The 21923-nt window shown below is 44.1% G+C and overlaps 1 protein-coding gene across 1 annotated transcript; it reads right to left on the bottom strand.

Annotated features, from left to right (window-relative positions):
- Positions 1 to 1265: 1265 nt before the first annotated feature.
- Positions 1266 to 19807, bottom strand: pgfb (placental growth factor b). The gene is made up of 7 exons (XM_030117230.1): positions 19675 to 19807; positions 6636 to 6672; positions 4752 to 4948; positions 4594 to 4673; positions 3017 to 3046; positions 2859 to 2921; positions 1266 to 2776 (listed from the first exon to the last, which is right to left on the bottom strand). The coding sequence occupies exons 1-7, from the start codon at positions 19735 to 19737 to the stop codon at positions 2755 to 2757; spliced, it is 492 nt and encodes a 163-aa protein (XP_029973090.1). The 5' UTR covers positions 19738 to 19807; the 3' UTR covers positions 1266 to 2754.
- Between the last annotated feature and the right edge of the window lie 2116 nt (positions 19808 to 21923).

Here is a 21923-nt window from a genome sequence, read left to right as displayed (position 1 = left end):
CTAACTCCTTCTGGTGAGCTCTAACTGTTTTGCATTTATGCTAATGAGATGTGATTGTCCACGCCCCCTTCATGTCCTTATCAGGAAGAAGTTGTGTAGCACGAGCTAAAGTTTACAAATGGAGAGTTACTGAGCTAGCTGTGGCTCAGACTTACCAATCTGAACCAAACTGACGGAGAGTCTGACCCAGAAGAGAGGGTTCTGAAGAAATTCACACTCTGCGGCCGCAGCAGGATGTTTCTGAATGGCAAGTTCCAAATATTATACATCGGGAAATTTTCCTTTTTACTTTGTAGTTTTGTGTTGGTCCAGTTACTGACATGCGGCTAGTTAGCATTAGCTCCTGCTAACCATTACATCTCCGCTTTCTTCTCCTTAGTTGGGGTGCTGTTGGTGAATGTGCAGTATTGTGAAGAGTTTATATTTATCTCTGGTGACTATATTCTTGCAGTCTACGGAGAATGTTGTCAGAGGACTGTTACTTGCCTCAACTAGCAGCCTATCCTTAGTTGCTACAAGCTTGTAGAGTTGAGGTTAATAACATTTGTCATCGCTGCTAAGTAGGCCCCAAAAAAATATTTTGGTAAAATTTTGTGATATTTTGAGCAGATATGTTTATCGTAGCAGCTTCCCGTCATTGTCCTGTCATGATTGTTCAAAGTGTAATGTAACCACACCACATAATTCAGCAGGAATGTGTCTATCAATAGTCTTTTAGTCAGTTTTGGATTGTGAGCACTTTTATGATAAAAAAAAAATGACTGATAAAACTGTTAGTTTTTATTGTTTTAAATGTTTTTTTTTTTCATTTGACTATGCCAGGATGAACAAAAGTTGGAGCTGGACTCCAATCACTGGTTTTTCTGCGCCACGGAGCTCATGCGCCATCTGGTGGCGAAGCTTTAGTATTACAACCACAGACAACAGTCATTATAGTTAAGGAGCGCAAATGAACAAATTGCCAACCAGAATAGGCAAGGAAACCGGCAAAAGAGGAAACATTGAGTGGTTAATCTGTCTTGTCAGAACGAAAAAAAAAAAAAACCTAGTAGGATTATGTTTTTGCTTGGAACCAAAAAAGAACCCATTATCTGATTATGTCAATTTAACAGAAAAACTAACAAAAGATACCACACTTTCCAATTATTTAATATTATTCAAACAAATAATTTATCAATACATGAGTGAAATTCTTCTAGTGAAAGTATTCTCTTCTTAAAGTAGGAGTATTCTCTGGATATTGAATTAAATCTCACAAGACAAGCTGGAAACCGTATCAGTTTTATTACAAAATAAATATTTAACTGAAGTAAATACAGTCACAAAAAAGGCCTTTTTACATTTTCATAGATTTTCTTTGTGTAGTACTTGAAATAAAATTAAAAAAAAACAAAAACAAAAACAAACGCACATCATGTTATAGAAAGACACCTGTGGGGGGGTGTCTTCAAGGTGTGAAGGGCTAATTTCTTGTTTTTAGTGACTTTTCACAGTAGTTTTATTTCACATCTGAGAACTACTCAAACTGGAGAAAATAAATTCTTTATTAGCCATGTAGGAGTCATCATTTCAGATGACGAGAGCTTGAACCAGACTGACCCCCAGACACACTTTGTGTCACGTTTGCCAGACTAATGTTCTTCTTATTTTACTGTTCTGCTGTTGTATGAATGGCGGCTGAGCTCAATCAACCACAAGAGCTGAAATATCTGTTGAGACTTGATATTGAGTCTGCAACTGTGTTTAATTTTTACCAGTGACTCATGAATTAATCATTTACTTACATAGATTTTCTTGTCTTTTTACTTGTTTGAATTTGAATTTATTCTCCTGATTTGTAGAAAATATAACTCATCTTAGGGAAATGAATCCTCCTGTCTTTAGATTTGCATTTCTGCTGCTACACACTTCAAATCTGCTGACGCGTTACTGAATCACTGCTGCCTGTAGGCCTGATTCTCCCGAGCTGGAGTTTTCACTCAGCTCTTGTCCATGTGAGGGATTCGGTCCGGATGAGACTCCACATGGCAAATGTCTTGACAGCATGGTATATCAGTTAAAATAACTTATAAAAAAAAGGGCTTGGCGGCCATGTAATTACTCCATACACATCAATAAATAAACCCTTCTCTTGTTTTGGTCTGAGTTGCAGGCAGAAGCCCCGGTGACTGATGTTTCTCTTATCAAAAAGAAAATAAAAAACCTACACATTTGAATGTAGAGCAGTTTTAAATACTGTTTTCATGAACACAAGAGGGAGACATTTCATTATGAGACGTACGAAGCAGCTGTGCACCCAGTCTGACATGTGTTGCTGTAACAGGTCAAAATCATTCTTGGATAAACTTTCAACAAGGGATTGTTGGTCCAACTATACCAATAAATATAGATTTTTAGTGTAGTCACTTTTAAATACCAGAAAAAAAAAAGACAAATTGAAAGAACTTATACAGTAATACCGAGCATTAAAAAAAGACCACGTCAGTCTGTCTGTTTCTACATTGCACTGGCTCCCAGGGACGTCCACGGTGTTTCACACAAGTGTTTCCACTGTTGCGAGCACACGACCTCTTGCTGAACCTTGTCATTACGAAGGCCCTGGCGGTCAGCCGGAGAGCGCGTCGGCGCGTCAACCCGGCTGTTTGAGCCTCGGGCCGCAGACGCGGTAATGGTGGGGAAGTGAAGGAGACTCCTGGTGCTGTCACTGGGCTGGAAATAAACTGTGAGCCGCACTGCAAGCAGTCGCCGCTGCAGTTACCTGCGAGGGATCTGGCACCTGAAACACACACAGAGCAGGAACACGTCTTTAGTGAAACCAGACGGCTGAGGAGCAGCCGAGCTGTTCGCCGTGCCATTACTTTTCACACTCTTTTGTTTTCTGCCTCTCTTTTCTCTTCCTTCCTCTTCCTCTTTGTCTTTTCCTGCACGGAGAGAAAAATTAGATTTTGAGCTCGAGGGAACTTTTTCACTCCGTCCTTAACAAGCGGAAAAACGTACAAGCACAGTATGTTCTTACCTTTCAACTTTAACAGCAGGTTTCCTGATCCTGAAAAGAACATTTTGAAACTTTAGAAATTACATCAGTGTAATATTGTTTGAAAGTACAGCCTCATTTTTCCCCTTCAAATAAAATAAAATGCGAAAAAAAAAACGATTTTACAAGACCTGATATGAAAACTGTTGAAGTTGGTGAATTAGCATTTGTTGTTGTAATACCATTTATCACCACAAGGTGGTGCAGTACAAACACACAACATGCAAACAACATCTAAATATATAATAATAACTACAATATATAACATATTTGTATTAGAAATCGAAAGATTTAAATATGGAATTTGCATAGTTAGTAGTTTCATGTTTTTTCCTAATTCGACAACTGTACAGCCTCTGAGCGTATCACTATTTGCTTTTCTCGTGTTTTTCACATCTAAAAAAGACACTGTCTTGACACTGTCTTTTTTTAGAAGGTACTTTCCTAAAATCTAAGTCCCTGTTTACACGACAACATTTTCAAGTGGAAACACAAAACTCTCAGTTTTTGTTTTGGCGTTTTTCACTTTATGACAACGGCGCTGAAAACGCAACTTTTTGAAAAAGGCTCCCAGAGTGGGAAATGCTCCAACAGCAACGGCGTTTCTGACACATTGTCTTTGAAACTTTGTTGTATGAATTCAAAACGTTTCTGAAACTTAAATGCAGAAATGATGCGTTTTCACTTAAACGGAGCCTTAAAGTTGCTTTTCTGAACTCTTCCACGAACACTAATTGTTCCGGTCATCATCACTCTGACATAAATCTCATCCACAGTTCATCAGGTCCATCTTGAGGAAAGCTAAACTGCTTGATTAGTTTCAAATGTTCTTTTTCTGTACTTGAGGAAGTTGGAAAATGATGGCGGGTTTGGTTGAATGTAACACATGTTCCCACTTCTGCTTCAAGTCAAATATTTTCTTTAATATTTGGACCAGACAGCAATATTTTCCTAACACCTCTAACAGCTGAATGAGCAGATATGGTAAAGTCAGAGCAGCTGTTGTAACAAAACACTCAAGTGCAACTTCTGCAAGCCTGCTTCAGTTCCGCTCAGTGGCAATTAAAAGTTACGTTGCCGAGAAATTATTTTAAAAACTCCTTAAACATACCTAAAGGATAATCTAGGTTACAATCATATTTTTTCATCGCAGGTATTTGACTATATAATTTGTTAGTATAATATTTGTTTCTTCAAAGTACATTTAACAACAAAAAAAAACCCACTCAGAGTATAAAACTGACAGAATGATAGAGAAATGTATACAGCAGCAATTTTCTCCAGTAGCGCAGAAGATTGCATAGTGCAAATTGTACTGGAGATTGAGTATAATCACATACTTAAAGAAACGCTCAGGCACACACCCCAAAATACTAATTAGTACAGCTGTGTGAGTAATTTGTGGCTGTAAGGTTTGGGTTTGAGTGTTTGCATTGTGTGGCTTGACAGATGAAGTTCTCCAAAGCATGTATGCAAATGAAATATAAGTTGCACCAACAAAATCAACTACATTTATACAAGTGAGGGTCGATGTTACAAATTTCGGTTTGTTTTCTTACCTACATTCACATGTCTGATGCTCCACAAACGTCATCTCAACATATTCCTGGCCTGGATCGGACGGCCGGATCTTCAGCAACTGGCGGAGGTGAAATGAAGCTGATGTTACCAGATGGATTACGAAGTGAGACGGACACGCTGGCGTTCCCGTCTTTACCTGCATGGTGACGTTGGTGGTTTGGGTGGGGTGGCACTCCAGGTTCTCGTCGCCGCAGCAGCCGGCGCATCTGACCAGGGGCACGCAGGACGGGCTGTAGATGTGCTCCACCTCGGTGGGGTACTCCTGCACCACCTCCACCAGCTTCTCGATGGTCCGGCAGAAGCTGCGGCCCCACACTTCTTGAAACATCAACACTGTGAATGAGAGATGGGGATTTAAAGAGTTACGCGCCAGCTGGCATCTCAAGCATTAGCAAGTGAGGCCTTACTGTGACAGCTTCGTGAAGTTTGTAGGTTATGAGAATTTATTTACTCGTTTGATTAAACACATTATGGAAAAATGTGCCGTGCTCAAAACAAACGGCGTCAGTCATTTCCTCTGTAATCCGCCAATACGAGACTCCTAACGTGCACCGAAGCCAGTAGCGATATGCCAGTGTGTATCCTGTTTTCATTTTGAAGAGAAAAATGTTTGTGTAATGTACAGGGTGCTTTCCGGTGGGAGTACATGTGTGAAAGTGTCCCAGTCGCTGTGGGGGAAGAACAGGGACGACCATGGCCAAACACAGAGGGAAGAGAAAACAAACAGAGGAAAGATGACCACGATCGGGACCCTGCCGGGATCGGAGCCGAGTCGCCCCGGCAGGCACCTCTGGGACTGCGGTGACCCCCGGGGGTCATCGGATGGAGCCCGACACCACGGCAGACAGCCTGGGACGGGGGAGCGTGACGTGGTTCACCGGACAGTTAGTGCTCCTCAAATTCAGTGTTCCTCTTCTGATCATGTGGCATTTTATAAGTTCTCCATATCCTCCAGCATTCAGTTTACTTCATCTTCTGCAGCTTATTTCTGCAGCGATTTGAAGGAGGAGGACACCAGAGGAGGCAGTCAGCAGCTGAATGAACTATTCCTGAAGAAACCAGTCCACAGACTAACTGGCATACAAGAAGCAAGATCTTAGTCTTTTTACTTCCCAGAATAACAAATACAAACTGAATTTTCTTCTGGAAATGGAGAGCAAAGATTCCCATGACCCTGAGCTGCTCCCACACAACCTGGAGATGCATCAACGGAGCAGGTGTGTTCAGCCAACACTGGAGCCTGTTCTCACTTTCACGGACCTCGAAGATCTTCGACGTGAGCAGACCGCATGAACCTTCTCAACTGCTTCCACCAGCTTCACAAAGCCACAAAGTGTTTCCATCCGTTCTGGAGGCGTTCATCAGAGAAGAGCGGAGACGCCACCTTCTGGCCCTTCTGACCTGAGTGTGTCTCAACATGCTGTCCATGAAAAAATGAAAAACAGAAGGACAGACAAACATCCTCTGTAGGGTTCAGCTCAGAAACTGAATAGGATAACTGGCCGTCCCAGAGCACCTCTCAGAAGACGTCTCCGAGGTTCACTGCTCCAAGTGTTCTCCAAAGCCACAAAGCAAATGTAAACTCTGTATTGTCTATCTCCCATGTGCTCTCAATAATCTGCTAGAGGGTGAAAAGCGGTTCTGCGGCCGGGACAAGATCCACATTTCCCCTCCTTATCCGAGGTTCGACCCTCGGTCAGAGAGAGAGTGCTTTCCAGTACCTCCTCAAGGACATTTCCAGAGATCCTGACCAGTGTGATATCCTGGAAATTAGCAGAAAATCCCTCTTTTTAAAACAGAGACCACCACAACCCGGGCCTGACAGTCCAAACAGTTACCAACAGAGACAAGCTCACAGTCAAACACACTATCTGGTCCAACTGCTTGTGAAGAAAAGAATTCACCGAAGACCCGACAATCACCAGATCACATTTTTGACTATAAATGTCGTCTGGGTGTGAGAATCTGTCTAAAATGTGTGTGACGTGCGGCGTTACAGTCAAAGAAGCCAGAATCTCACCTTCCATGGTGCTGTTAATGCTCGACAAGGGAAGACACTGCAAAACAGACAGAACACAAGAAATTATTACGCATTCTTTTTGATATAATGTGGTCATCCATCCATCCGAATTGTTGTCTACAAACTCAATTTCTTCACACAAAATTCAAATAATGACATTGTAATCAATAAAAGAAAAATGAAGTAAAGGAATTTGCTCCGTCAGTCTGCCAGTTATCACACGTATTAGTTGTAATTGCAGAGAGGACTGTTTCTTCATAGTGCCTGGAGGATGTAACGAGGACCCTGTTTCAAATAACCAAGGCATCACTCTTACGCCATCTCCTCTACTGAGATTTCCTTCTAATCGATAGTTTTTTTGAGTAATTAACAGCGACAAGTTCGTACAAGATGTTCATGTTTTGTATTTTAATTGCAACATCACTTTCATTTTTTTTTTCTCGGCGAGTCTTTGAAGACTCTTCATAGTTCTGCAGAGGTGATGCCAACTGTTGCATTATAAGAACCTGAAAAGACAAGTTGAGTTTAGACTCAAGAGAACCTGGATCTTTGACATACTGTTCTCTGTCATAATCACAGAGGACAATAGTTTTCTGATCTGGGATCAGGTTGTCTTTCAACAGGGTATCAGCATCTCTTCTTAATTATTGGGTTTTATCTCCTCGACACTGAAACAACCATCATTGTTTTTCTTTTCACTAGAATTACCTGGCCCATCATGTCAGACCACATCATAGAGGGCAGCCCTCCTCTGGGACAACACATAAGTCCAATTAAAAATGTATTACAAACACATTTCAAATATCAAAAGGCCCGCACCAGAATGAGTGGTCCTGCAGTCGGCTTTAGTTCATCTGGTGGTCACTTCTGGAACTGCACTGTGCAGCGGAGACGTCTTTCCACAGCCAGTCCCTCAACTATATCACGTTGCTCTGTGTGCCCAGCTATTTAGGTTCAAAACCTGTTTCCTGTGGTGTAAGATTCAGCTTTCTATTTATTTTCCCATTAATGGTTTCCCCCTCTGTCGTGATTGTTTCCCATCATCTCATGATAAACAGAGTGAATCTCATTCGCCTGGGAAAACACAAAACCTCTGGTTGACTCCGTTTCAGGAAGGGAAATCTCCGTTTGATAAAACACCCTCTGGCAGAAGCGCAGGACGGGCGGCAGACAATCTGTCCTCGCTGCTGCGGTTGGATTTCAGTTTTTCTGTGCCACAAACCTGATCACATCCACTCTGGAACAATGTCTGCGTTCACACTTGACGGTGGCGTGAACCGTCGTCGATCCAACGCTGTTATCTAACAGCAAACACACAAAGAACTTTCCTAAATGGCGTGAAGACGGTGGTGTTTTAACACCATCTGTCCATCCTCTTCCTGTTATGAATCGGTCTGAGGATAGCATCTGTCAGCGCGCTGCTACACACACACACACACACACACACATTCTTTTCTTTTTTTATCCAAACAATGTGATTTAAAAGGAATGTCCTGCTTTAATGATGATGATGATGCATTCAGGCTCAGAGGAGCATGTCAGGGGCTCGGCCGGTGTCAGCAGGTCTGCAGGGCGCTACGTGACATTAAAATTAGAAGGAGACAAAAGCTTTCAGTCAGCCACTTAGCTTCAGTCCTCCCAGCGTTTGGGGATCCGTGGAGGACTCTCCCACTTTCCCCAAGTGTCCGGTCATCTGGCCAAAGCGTACAGCTGTTCCTGTGACAGCGGCGTCGCTCTATAGAGCCTCGCTCGCTGAACCGTGTCGCCTGCACAAAAACGCAGCAGGACGCCAGCTCCACTTGCAGAATATTCTTTATGCACAGCATGGGAACGCCACGGTTCACTTTAAGTTATTGTTGAAAGTCACTTGCCCTCGGTGGGGAACTGTCTGTTTTTCAGTCTCTACAGCAATGCCAGCCTGATAAAATAAATCCTTTTCCTGTGGTAATTGGCATCAGATCTGTTCTCTCCTCTCTCGTCTGCGAGCGCGGATGAGCTTTGGAGAAGGCAGCTCCAACATCACAAGGGTTTCTTGGCTCTTGACTTGCCCGCTGTTCAGAAAGTGGAGAGGTGGGGAGTGTTTTTTGACCTTGGTCACGGGTTATGCCTTGACATGACAAGGAAACATCTTTGGCACCTCTTGATGTGGAGAACTGAGGAGTGAACTTCCAAAAAGACGCTGCCAGATTATGAAAGCCTGCATCAGGGATCCTCACGTAGCCATCCCGGCCTGCTTGTGAGCTCACAATATTATCTACGAGATTAATGGTGACTGAAGGCAATTTGGCTCTTGAGGAAAAGAGGGAGTGCTCTATGTCGATAAATGTGCATAAACCTGAGCAGTAAATCCTGGAGGCAGATCACTCTCCGAGTTTTGCTTTCACCTCTTTCCCTGATGACCTTTTAAGGTTTGACGTGTCCTCGGAGAGGGTCTACTGTGGCTGTCATTGTTATTTATTGTTTTCATAATGTGGGTGTTAAAACCTCTGAGGCCAACTGTGACAAAGGACTGTACAGATAAATTCCCCTGGTTCATAAAGGAATACCTCCACTGTGTTTCCTTTGAATTAATCCCTTTTCGGATAGAAAATTAATCTCATTTGTTGTTCGATTAGAAGCTGCATCTGTGGGATCAAACCCAATCCATTCTGATTGTAGCAAAGAAATAAACCCACAATTACCACTGAACATGACTGCAATCTCAGCATAAAGCCAATTCTAATGAAATCTGTTGCAAAATACTGTGAAATGTCCAAAAACCCTCTGCTACAGCTGTTGCATTACGCATGTTTTTGCAAACTCACTCTGACAGCGTGACTTTGAGTGTCAGGGTTCGTGTTCTGTCTTGTGTTTCTTTGTGAGAGTCGAACTCTGTCTCTGGTTTCAGGCTACTTGTCTTCCCCTGCTTGTGTCTGACGTGCTGTTCCCCGCTCTGATCTTCTTCACTGACTGACTGTCGTCACCTGAGGGCTTCGGTGTAAACCGGGTTGTTCTTGTTTGCTCCGGTTGTCGGTCTGTCTGCGTCCTCCGTCGTCGTGTCTCGGCTCCTCAGTGGACTCTGCGGACTTTGCTCCCCTTGATCGGTCTCTTCAGATTTTTGATTTCCTCTTTTAAAATAAAATCTCTGCCTTGTTCACCATTTCTACTCTTAAGAAATTTGCCAAAAACGATGTCTTCTTTAAAAATGGAACCCTTTTTTTGGTGGCTTGAAGGCCCAGATTGGAGCCTCTTGCAGACTGATTTTGGTCCACCGGCTTTATGTTTCACAACCCTGACCTAGAACATCTGTTTGTCTTTCTTTTCTTTCAAACTGCAATGACAGCATATTGTCACGAGGAAGTCTGACACAAACCAAACCCTGCTACCTGACTGATACTGTGTGTGATCTGAATGATTTGTCAGACATGAAGGATTCCTGCTCAACTTGGATTTTTAGACACGTTGATTTGATGTGTTTAGTCCTGTCTACTTGGGAGGCAGCTTTAATCACAGCAAGAGGGAAAAAAAATGTTTCCCCCACCCCCACAATATCAATAAATCATCAAAAGAGGGGATTATAGATCTCAGGTCCATCTGGCGAATCGTGCCATGACTCTACATGTACAAGGAGGGGATGGATGAGTAATACACTGCTGGAGTTAGAAATGCGGCCAACCCACGGACACATCATTGTGCTGAGCTTATTCTGCTGCAGTATGAAAGGCCTAACACGAACAATAACCGCCATTATGAACGAAATAAACCGTGGGTTATTACTTTTTCAAGGAATCACATGATTGATTTTGAATCTCTCTCTAAGAAAAGAAACACGTCTCCTTTATTTTCTCACAGCGGCACAAAAAGATTCTGGCTTTTCAGTGTCTCTGACTGTGACACGAAATAATTACAAATCATTTCTCTTGAATAACAGGCGGCAGAAGTTTTCATCCATCTCCGACGCTGCTTTAACCAACTCAGAGTTGAGGGACGTGGGAGCTGATCCCAACAATCACAATCTGAGACCAATTAGAGTTTGAAACCAGATAAATAAATAAAACCTACGGACACAGGAAGGCCCATCTCAGATTCAAACAACATTATAGCTTGTGGGACACAGTGCTAACCACTACACCACTGCAAACAGTGTAATTGATTAGCATTGTGGGCTACTTGCACTTAAGTCCAGCTACCATGCATCACTTGAATAAATCTCCAAATTTTTTGATCTGCATTTGTTCGCATGAAGGAATTCCTTCTTTTTAGTTGCTGAAAAGCATATAAAAAAAGGACCTTTCAGCAGTTTTGGCACTACTAAACCTCATTTATTAGCAGTTTTATTTGTAATTACATACAACATAAGGAATTTCCCGCCTCAACTTGAATCTGTTCGTTCACTCATTGTGCCAGAAAACCTCTCAAAACAAAGCGACCTTCATCATTACGTAATTAAGAAGTTGGAAACGTAGTCCCTCCTCCCAGCTCTCTGCTGTGCGGCGTGTTTACAGCTGTTGGCGTGCGGTTCTTAGTTACAGAGTGTTTTACAGCTCCCCGTTGCGTCGCCGCCGCATTTGACCACATCGATTAGCAGAGCGGCGTTTCGTTGGATTGAAATGTCTCTTACCATTAGAGCTCACATGGAACTGTGGCAGTGAGAGTCTGGCTACGTACAGAGCTGAAGCCGTGCTGGTGGGTCAGATCAGAGGACCGGTGGCGTCCCCGGGGCTCCCGGCCCGCCGTCAGGCCGCAGAGGCCCCGGGCCTCATTACTCTCCGGTCCCACACAGCTGAACTGCGTCATCTTTAACCCCGCTGCTTATTCCATCTGTCAGAGGAAGGAAGGCGTGCGTAGGGAGCACAAGTAAAACATGACGGGGGGACCCGGCGCAATGGTCAGATGATTTTTCATCTTTTGCGAGTGGAGCGGGGGAGGAGGTGACGGGCAATTCAACAGCAGGTACTGTGGACTTTTGCCAAAGTGATCTGGAGCGCGGCCAGCAGAGTCCTCCGAGTATTCCCACAGAGAAACAAAGAACAGCTCTGCGGATCAGACGCGGAGACTTCTCTGCATTTTTAAGACTTATTGGACGGGACAGGCCCGCCCGGGTGGAGGAACTGGAAAATGGCCGCTGTTTGTCTTCTGACGGTTCAGGGTGAGGCAGGTTCCTTTCCCAACATTTCAAATTTAAGCTTTCACAAACCCATAAATCAGGATAAAAAGTACTTCTATTTCAGTCCAGAACGTTTCATCCTCACAATGACCTGCTCGCGCGAATATATAGTTACGGATTCATTTGAGAACGATGGAGAATCACACAACTCGCTCATTTACAGAAAAGCATCATTTCACACACTGTTGAGCCTTTCGGCTCGCGCCTCGTGCAAATAGCAGTGCGAAGATGATTTAATTTGTACTGTTCAAAATAGCACTGAAAGAAATGACTTTCACAACACCGGCGAGTATTTTCACCACTATAATCTTCAGGCGGTGTGGCGAGGCGCAGTCAAAGCAGCTTTCACAACTCCAGCGCTGCAGGAGGATTCACCGATTCCTTCAGCCACACGGATGGGATTAGTCTTTTTTTAAAAAAGGATTCAATCACAAACATCTGATTGCTAATTGTTTCAGGTGCTATGCTCTGTGTAAGATCCCCTGTTGCTGTTAAACTGAAACATTTTTACAAAGTTATCTGCATTAAATGTTTAATTTATGGTGAAACAATTGAGAATTACAGTCTAATCTTTGTTTTAACTGCCTTGTCTTTGCCACCTGCAGGTGCGTTTACAGGTTTTAAATCCATCCATTCATCCTCTGCACCAATTTGTCCAACTCCTGGGTGCAGCGAGGCTGTTTTTCAATAAGCAAAATGCAGGAAAATGCAGGGACAGTAGTGTCCCTGTCATTATCAAGGCTTTAAACTCTCATGTTTCTCTCACGTGTTTTTGGACTGTGTGAAAGACGCTGGAGAAAACCCAGACACGCTGCGTTCCGATGTATTGCAAAATCCCGATCATAGATATGTCATATTTTCATGAAAATGTTTTTGGAGTCTGGTGTTGCTCCTCCTCTTGTGAGTCTCCTGAGCTGATTACCAGCTTTCCTCTGCTTGATAGCACACTCCTGTGTCTTGTCTCGCTCCCTCCCCGCTCTCTGCGGACTTCTCTCTGTCTGTTTTGGCCGATTTCTTTGCAGCACATCGTGTGCGTTTGTTCTCATATCACGTCCTTGGAGTTCGGTTATTCGTCTGGTCCTGTGAGCTCGTGTTTGGTTTCTGGGCGTGAGTCACTTCGGGGTCATTTCATGCAGAAATCACAAATATTGGAACATATATATGTGGATTCATTACATCCATTTTGGTTTGGGAATTTCTGTCAACTGAATCTGAGTTTGAATATTTTCTTGAAATCTTGTTTACAAAACCAAAAGCTAACTAATATGAAAGCATGAAGGGTAATGCGTAAGCCAGGCAGAGGCGAGCGACTCCTGGTCCTGCTTGAAGCTTAACTCAACATGAGACCACACAGGGGAGGAAGCACTAAAGCAGAACCGGCGAATACAAACACAGAGACAGCTCGACATGTGAGAAACCAGGCTCCACTGATCTCCATCCATCCTTCACCGTCAGCCAGATTCCACATCAGCCACACCGTGACCGCAACATTAATTGTGGGGCCTTTCATGAGGCCTGAAGGTCACTGTATCTGCTCTCCTGTTTTGTATACAGGAGGCAGGTGAACCTACAAGTGACGGCGGTGCCATTAGGGGGCTGACGGTCTCCAGCTGGGTCTCCGGGGTGGTCGGGTCACGGCTTGTGATCTGGCGACGCAGCCGGAACTCGGCTGAAGACCTGCAGAGCTTCCGCTAAATGCGCCACGACAATCTCTCAAGTCATCTGGGGAACGGATCCTTTGAAATGCAGAGTTAATCCACACTTTGGGGAACAGACATGATGATATTCATGCAGAAATAAACCCACCAAGTAGCGAAAATGTGAAAGTATTGGAAATTCTGTATGTATTGTTTGATATGAGATTCCATTGCTCACTTTTACTTGAGATTAAATGCCTCAAAGCAAACATCGAGAACTAAATATATATTAAAAATTAAAGCCATGTATGCTTTTTAAAATATGAAAATAATCTGAACGTTAATTCTAACCTATGCTGCAAGTTCAATGATATCTATGATTAACCGTTTAACCCCATTTTATAGATATAATGTAAAAATTATACATATAAATGACATTTCTATGCGCATTGTATAACAATATCTGCATATTCTAGTCATCTTCCTTCATGCTGCTTCACATGTTTTCTCATCTGATTGTATTTAATTTAAAAAAAACATTATTTCCCAGCAAGAAGAAATTATAGTACTAATTTATAGGATAAATGAAGGTAAAAACAATATATTCCTCTGTTTCTTTTCAACAATTACATGAAAAAAAAGGAAAGAAATTTGATTAACTTCCCTTTTTTTTCTCCTTTTGGAAGAATTAAAGTGAAAACGCATCGTTCTTGTATTTCTGTTTCAGAAAAGTTTTTTGTTTACATGAGAACACTGTTAGAAGCGATGCAGTTTTCACGTAGGGCCACGAGTGGATGCTGTTGTTTGTTTTTCATGATAAAACCACACACATTAACGATGTGTAAAAGTACATAAAAGCTGTATATTTGCTTCTACGTAGAAGTGAAGTGTGTGAAGTTTCAGTCTTTTGTGCTCGAAGCCCTCAAACTGGAGACCATTGCACACATCCTCCGGTTTATTGGACGATTAAATCACTTTAATAAGTCAAACAAACATCCTTCGATTACTCAGAGAATCGAGCCGCATTACTCACAATCAGTTTAGCGTAGAGCGGTTGTCCTGTAATGACTGAAAACCCGGTAATAAAGGGACAGGAGGGAAGTAAAGGTCCGTATCAATTTTATATTTAGATAAACACTATTTCCTCAGTATACGTCCATTAATGCATGCACTAATGTCTCCCTCAAGACACACAAGAAAACACACAATCTCTGTGTAAACTGTGCTCCCCATCTGCACACACACACACACACACACACACACACACACACACACACACGACACAGGTCTTGAGATAACGCTGACCGGTGGTAATTGTGGTCTCTATTACAGTAAACGCTGTTCTGTAAACCACAGTAAATGACATCCAGATGGGAGATTAAAGCTCGCAGAGTAGCCGGCTGCCCCGAGCACCACCGCTCCTCCTCCTCCTCTTCCTCCTCCTCCTCCTCCTCCTCCTCCTCCACAGGAGGAAGCAGAAATCCATATTTCCTGATTGAGATTGCAAGTCTCCCCTGGGCCGGGACATTACAACCGGAGAGAAATACCACAACAGCGTAAACCAGAGCAGGTCACTGCCGCTCCTCGGCCTGCAGCAGACACAAAAGAAGTTCTCTTCACGCGCGCGGCCGTGGAGGCCGCTGCTCCACGGCTTCCGGTTCGATTCCGAGAAAATAAAGCTGCACCTGATGTTTACTGCTGCTGCCATTGTGACGACTGGAAAGGTGACGTCACGCCAGGCGAATGCAAAAACAAACAGAAACACGGTGTGTGTGCGTGTGCGCGTGTGTGTGTGTGATACAGATGGTCAGTCTCAAGTATTGTTTTGCTGCTGGTGATGACGTAAAGGAAACACCTGTGTAACGTCATGTCCTCACACACAGGAGAGTGTGGGTTCGCTCGTTTGTTCATGCGTTCGTTCTTCCTTTCTTTCGCAGGGTGACGGATGGCGCATGCTTGACCGGTGGAGCGATGATTCAAACCGTCCCGGCACCATGTCGGGTAAGGGTGGGGGACTTTTCCAATATCTGGTTTTAACGGTTTAATTTGAAGGAATGCAGCTTTTAAAGACAGACACTAAATATCCATGACTGCCGTGCAGAAAGGTTTTAATCAGAAAACTTTACCAGTTTTATTCCTGCTGCAGGAAACACACTCAGTCCTTCAGACAATAATGGAGAAGAAATGTACATATGGCCTTCCAGTGGTTTAGATTAGATTAGATTAGATTAAATAAGTTTAATAAGCAGTATAATGATCAGGATTGTGAAAGCAAAACAAAGTCTATTATCCAGTGGGATTTTTTACTATAAGTTATGAAATATAATGTTATTTTGTCTATTTTCCCAGCAAAGTTTTACATATAAATACCATTTTATTGTGTTTCCTTTTGAAATTACTCTCACAAGCATTACAAGTCTCCTTTTACATATATTTCACCCGACTGAAAGTTAAATCTTGAAGATTTGCTTCACATTGTCCACGGATTCCAGCAGCTGCTAATGATAATATCTTAATAATGTAAAAGCATTACGTGCCGTTAGCCTGAAATGACTGCATGGCGTGAGACAAAGCATGTGCAGATTCGGGGGGTTAATGGGCGTGTAATGTGGTTTAAGCTCTTTGAGACGGGGCTCGCCCTCCCACATTTTAAATACCTCTGGTTACAACTCAGTGCATAGAAATGGGCAGGAGGCTGGAAGTCTTCTTTAATTTTATTGAATTTGCAGAGAGAAATTCATGTTGTTGTGTGTTAAACGGACACTTGCAGCCTGTGTCTGTTGAAATAAAGATTAAGGACACTGGAGAGTGTCAAGGAATGTGTGAAAAACACTGCAGATCTTTTGGAACAGTCTGGCCAGAAGTCTCTTATTGTCCAGAGGGGAAAGCCAGGTGCTTCCACCCCAAGTCAACATCCATACAGCATATGAATCGCTGCACATACCAATGGAATGATGGTTTCAATGATTCTGCGATCAATTAGCTGCATTAAACAATAAAAATGTCATGATTTCATGGTGGCTGCAGGATGTGTGCATCCAGCAGCAGTAATATCTAAAATCACCGCAGGTAATCTTGATATTATTTAAAGAAAATGGGCTGTAACGAAGCAGCAGCAGTGAAAGCAGCATGGAGGCTCTCTCTTTTTATAACAACAAAAACAGGTTGCTGCTCTTTTGTGGGCCTCCAGAGGTTCCTCGCAGTGGGAGGTGTCTGAAGTGCAGTTGGTTAAAGCTCTCGTTGCGTAACAGTAAAGTTTAAGTCCAGCTGTGGACCTCTTGTTTCTCACATCTCCTATTTCTGATCAGTGCACGGAAACAATCAGAGGGATAATGAAAGAGGAAGACGAAGAAACACTTTTGTCCGATAAAGAGTTCCTGCTTCAATCCAATCCTGGGATTGTGAATTATCGCACAACAGAACTGGAGGTTAGAGGATTTCTGCTCCCAGCATGCTTCTTTTTCCCTCACAGGTGGAAAACCTGAAGGCCAAACGAAAAATGCAGATCACATGATCTGCTGTGGCCATTCCAGAAGGCGAAACATAAAGCTGAGAATCAGCCTCGAAGTGAAGAATAACACACATTTTCAGCAGTGGATTTATCATAAGTGTGATGAAAAGGAAGTGAAACCAGCAAATAAAGTTTGGAAAGTCCAAAAATCAACCAAAAACTACGGCTTGGCGTAAGATGAAGCCCGCGTGACGTCCGGCGCCGGGGTCCTCCCACACTCTGAAAAGCCTCAGCTGTAACCTCACGGTTCAGGTTTCCTGCCTGTTTTATCCTGCAGTGATCCCTGGCGCGGCGCGGCAGCCCGGAGGAGCTGTACTTTGTGTCAGTGTGTCGACACCGCTTGATTACACACTCCGTGTAACTGAGACCTGCGAAGTTATTAAACGTTTGAAGAGGACCCCACCCTCTCTTGCCCGCTCCCCGTTTCGCAGCAGACATGAATGAGCACATGAGTCATGAGGCAGCTGAGAGCGAACTCCAGCTGGGAAAGCTATGAGAAATAATTGCTGTCAATTATGGGCACATTTTTCTGGGTATGGACAGTTTTGAACAAATGCATTCAGAAAGAGCGGAATCAGCCATAATTTGCTCCGTTTCGAGCTGGAGAAACGTGAAAACTGCGCCTCTCGTTGGTGACTATGTCAAGTATTCGTCCTCAACATGAGACCACATCCTGGGAGACAGGTTCGACGTTAAACATTAGGACGGCTGTTTACGTTCGTCATCAGTCTTTCGGGGGCAGCAGGGGGCATTTAACCTGCCGCTTGTTGAGGGCCCTGGATTTTGTCACTCCTGTTTTGACTAAGCAGGCCATGAGCTGATTATGAGGATTAGAAGAAATGCGGTGATCCCATGCCTCTCCCACTCGCTCTCAACTTTAGCAACAGCTGCAAAGTATCCAGTTGGAGAATCGGGCGGGACGCGAAGCTCCTTCCATCCCTGACAGCCTGAGTGAGCTGCAGTGTGAAGGATCTTCCCTGCATCGCGCGATCGGGGCGCGCCGCGATTCGACAGACAGCGGCAGAAGACGGAGTGTGACAGCGGCGGCGAACAGACAGGAGAACAGCCCGGCTTTGCATTAAACATGAGAGCCATCGGAGGAAAGCTGTCAGCCGCCAGCCGCCCCGAGAGGAAATCAAAGACTGAAAAAGGTTGAAGCGCCGGAGCATTAGGTAGCACAAGTCCAACGGCACATCCCCTTACAAAGTGTTTCTGGCACGCCGCAGGCCTCTGAACGAGTCCTCACTCTGGTTTCAACATTGCTCCGTTCCTGCAGATTTCCATTAGGAGACGAAGGCAATGCCAGGCGACGGAGAACAGACCGGCTTTGTGCTGACCCATTGTTGCTTGAGGGTGATACGACTGGCCTGAAATGACTGGATCCGTCCGCATATATACATGTTTAGCTTCCCGATTATGTGTGACAATGCAAGTTTAAACAAAACATACAAGGAGAAGGGAAAACAAACTGAAAATCTGTGAAAATCTGTCAGCATGATCACATAAATTTATAATCGGCCTGAGCGGCTCTCACCAAAATCTGCTGCTTCAGCTGCAGGAACGCAAGACAAAAGCATAAATGTTACCATTCAGTTGTTTATTGCAAAGTCCCCTATTTAGAGAGTGTGTTCCCAAAAGGACAATCGGTGCTTTTATGGTGAAAATAAGAAGAAGAAGAAGAAGAAAAAAGAAGGAAGGAGGAACAATCCATGTCTGTGAGACTGGGCTCTATGCTGTAATTACAAGCTTAGAAAGTCTCAACAAATACAAGAGTGACTCACACTGCGCCGTAACCTCCACAGGCCGAGCGGTGCAGTTTGTCACGTTTCATCTTATGAATGAACGGTGCTGCATGGCGCTCATTCAAAGGGGAATCGAGCAGGGGCGGAGCGCCGGCGGTGGCATGAGGGGGCACCAGCACCCCTCCTGGAATCTCATTGGCTACCCCGTGCCCCCGTTTCTCATTGGCCCTTAGTCATGTTAATCAGCATAAACTTGAAAGGAATTTGAAAGGTGTAGGATGGGATTTCTTTTGTCTTTTGAGAAATTTCTTTGTTTTTTTTTTGTGGGAAAAAAAGTGAAATAAGCATTATGCTCTGAAATTAAAGACATTTTAACCATGGATGCTGTTCAGGATTCTGTTGAACTCAGGAAACATACAAGGAATTTCTGTGATCAATGAACTTTACTACCAAATTTTCACCACTTGAGCAGCCTCAAAGCTCTTCCCACATCCACACGGCGACGCCACGCAAGGTGCTTGACCTCCATTAGGGGCAATTTGTGGCTGAGTGTTAAGTGAAGGGGGCATGCACGTGTGGACAAATGGTGAGATGAGGGGTTGAGCCTATAGCTGACAGACTGGGCCGGCTGGTCGAGAGATCGCAGGATGGATTCCCCGCATGTCAGAGTGTCCTTGAGCAAGACACTGAACCCCAAACTGTAAAGAGAAACTATGAATCCAGCCAACAAAATGAAGAAGGAACAAAGTTTAATTTACATTAAAAAAAAAGTTTCTAAAATTGTTTCTGCAAGTTGTCCTAAAACAGATCAAGATGTTTAAATACAGTTAACAACCCATCCCTCCTTTGTCTGCCTGCCATGACTCGACTGTGCAGAATATTACACTAAATAAACAGAATTTAACTCTTCAATGAAATGTCAGCAGCAGACTGAAGCGGAGCGGGGTTAGTGGAGGGAGCGGTGTGTGTGTGCGTGTGTGCGTGTGTGTGTGTGTGTGGTTACCTGTGCAGGTGAGAGCAGCAGGTAGAGCGCCACCACGGTCTCGATGACCTCACGGAGTCTCATCTCGTGATGCGTGCGCGCGGTCACACGCAAATCCCAACAAAACGCCGACAGACGTCCCAAACTGTGGCTAGTCGAGCAACAAAAAAAAAAAAAAGAGGAGAAAAAGAAAGAAAAAAAAAAAAAGGAAAAAAAAAAAAAGATGCTGACCGGGAATTTCCAAGCTCCGTGAGAAACGAGCGGCGTCACGTCGCTGCTCCGCAGAAACCTGGAGAAGTGGATGCTGCTGCTGCACAGTCAAGGCCCCGGAGGAAACGTTGCAAAGAAGTAATATTGGAAGAATAGTTCTGGCATGTGCACGCACAGTACGACCCGAGACTTTAAAGTCAAGCTCAGCACAAAGTGCACTTTGAAAAAAAAAAGAAAGAAAAAGAAAAGAAAAAAAAAGCCTGGAGGTGAGGATCCGCGTCTGCAGCCCCGGTCCGCGCTCCGCACCGCAGAGGGAAACACTTGCGTCTAATTGCCCCCTACACTACCTTTTTCACAAGCTGACCATTTAAATCTCCTCCCCTTCCCCGGCTGCACAGCTTACCACTTCTTACACAGCAGGGGCGGATCCAGAGAGCGTCTGCAGGGAGGGCGACCAGAAGTCCTGAGAACAAAGCTGTCACTGACAGGACTTCCTTAAAGCACATTAGTAAGAAGAAATAAGTTCATTCATTTCATTTGCAAGTAATACAATTATCTCCTTAACTTTATTTGGACATTTTAGAGCAAATTATAGCTTTTCAAATTTAATAAACTCAGACTTTTCAGTAAATAATTTGTAGCTATTTATAGTAATAATAACATCACTCATATATGTATCTGATGAAGTTCACTTATTTACTTTGAGTTTATTCATTTTGATTCACTTTTTGCGTCACTATAGGACTGTTCTAGTTTCCAATGTTTCAGAATGTAACTTTATTTATCTGTACCGTTTGATTCTACTCTGGCACCAGTGTAAAAAGTGGGGAAACCCATCTTTTGTGGGTCTGTGGGGGTGAGGTGGGGTGAGGCGGGGTGAGGGTGGGGGTGACTCATTTAAGCCCCGCCCCTGTTAGGACTAACGGTAATTTATATGATGCTTATCAGCACTTACGACTGCGTTATGGATGCTTTATTTGTGAAGCGCAGGCCGCACGGCGGAGGTGATTTACACTACAGTGTATACACAGACTGCCGGCATTCTGTGGGAGCAATTCACGGCAAGGTAAACATTTAGAGATCTTATTCACCGGCGGTGACATGGACGGCCCGCTCGCCGCCGCCGGCCCGGGCTCCGGGGCGCGCCGAGATTTTCCTCCGAGGCTTCACTATTCAGTGAGGTTTGCAGAGACAGAGCAGGAGATTCCATCTCTGTTGACACATCGACTTACTCTTCAGTGCCGGACTCCTGTGTTTGCAGAAAGCCTGGAACCAAAAGGATTCCTTGTGGGCTTCCGCACATTCCTTCAGCAGCGCCTGAATAGCTGCAGCGCCGCCGCCTGCTATTGAGCAGACCACACTCAGGAGAGTGGCGTTTCTAAACATCTCTCGAGCACCCCCCACCTCATTCCAGCTTCACCAGAGCATCAGTGAGTGCAAACAATCAGAAATGATGAAAGACATCTCGACTAATTACACCGCAAGATATCTTATCTGAATTGCGTCGTTTCAGTGATGGATGGGCTTTGAAAAGAGGAGCTGGACTCTACAGTTATTTAGCTTTGCCTCTCTTTCTCTCTGCTATTGTCTGGATTGAACGCCGGTTCTCTGTCTTGCGTTTCTGCATCTTAAACTTAGACTGGACAAAGTTGGCCCAGAAGCAGGCTGTGAATCCGACACCTCTTTCTGGAAAACGGTTATGTAACGGCGTAACAATATCCAGTTCCATGTTTAGTTTTGAAGGCAGTTTCAGCAGAAAAGCTGAAGACCTTCGCTTTTCCCACTGCAGCAGTCTGGAAGCTGGACGGAGACGGACTCTCACCGCTGTCTCGCCATCTGCTCCGTGATCTATCTGTGTTTTCTTAAGGCGAACCGCCTGATAAGGCCCCAATAAGATCACTCAGTTGTTTGCACTATAAATACACGCCGATAAGCCGAGCGAGCCTGGTCTGAGGGAAGACGACGGGTCTCCCCGCTGTCAGGACGGGAAGCGTGCTTTTTACCGACACGACAAAGAATGATGGCGTTAACCACACGTCTGCTTGTTCACTGTCAAACAG

The sequence above is a fragment of the Salarias fasciatus genome, chromosome 19 (assembly GCF_902148845.1).
Source record: "Salarias fasciatus chromosome 19, fSalaFa1.1, whole genome shotgun sequence".
Lineage (NCBI taxonomy): Eukaryota > Metazoa > Chordata > Actinopteri > Blenniiformes > Blenniidae > Salarias > Salarias fasciatus.
Note: the sequence above shows the minus strand (reverse complement) of the source record. Positions and strands in the feature narration are given on the sequence as shown.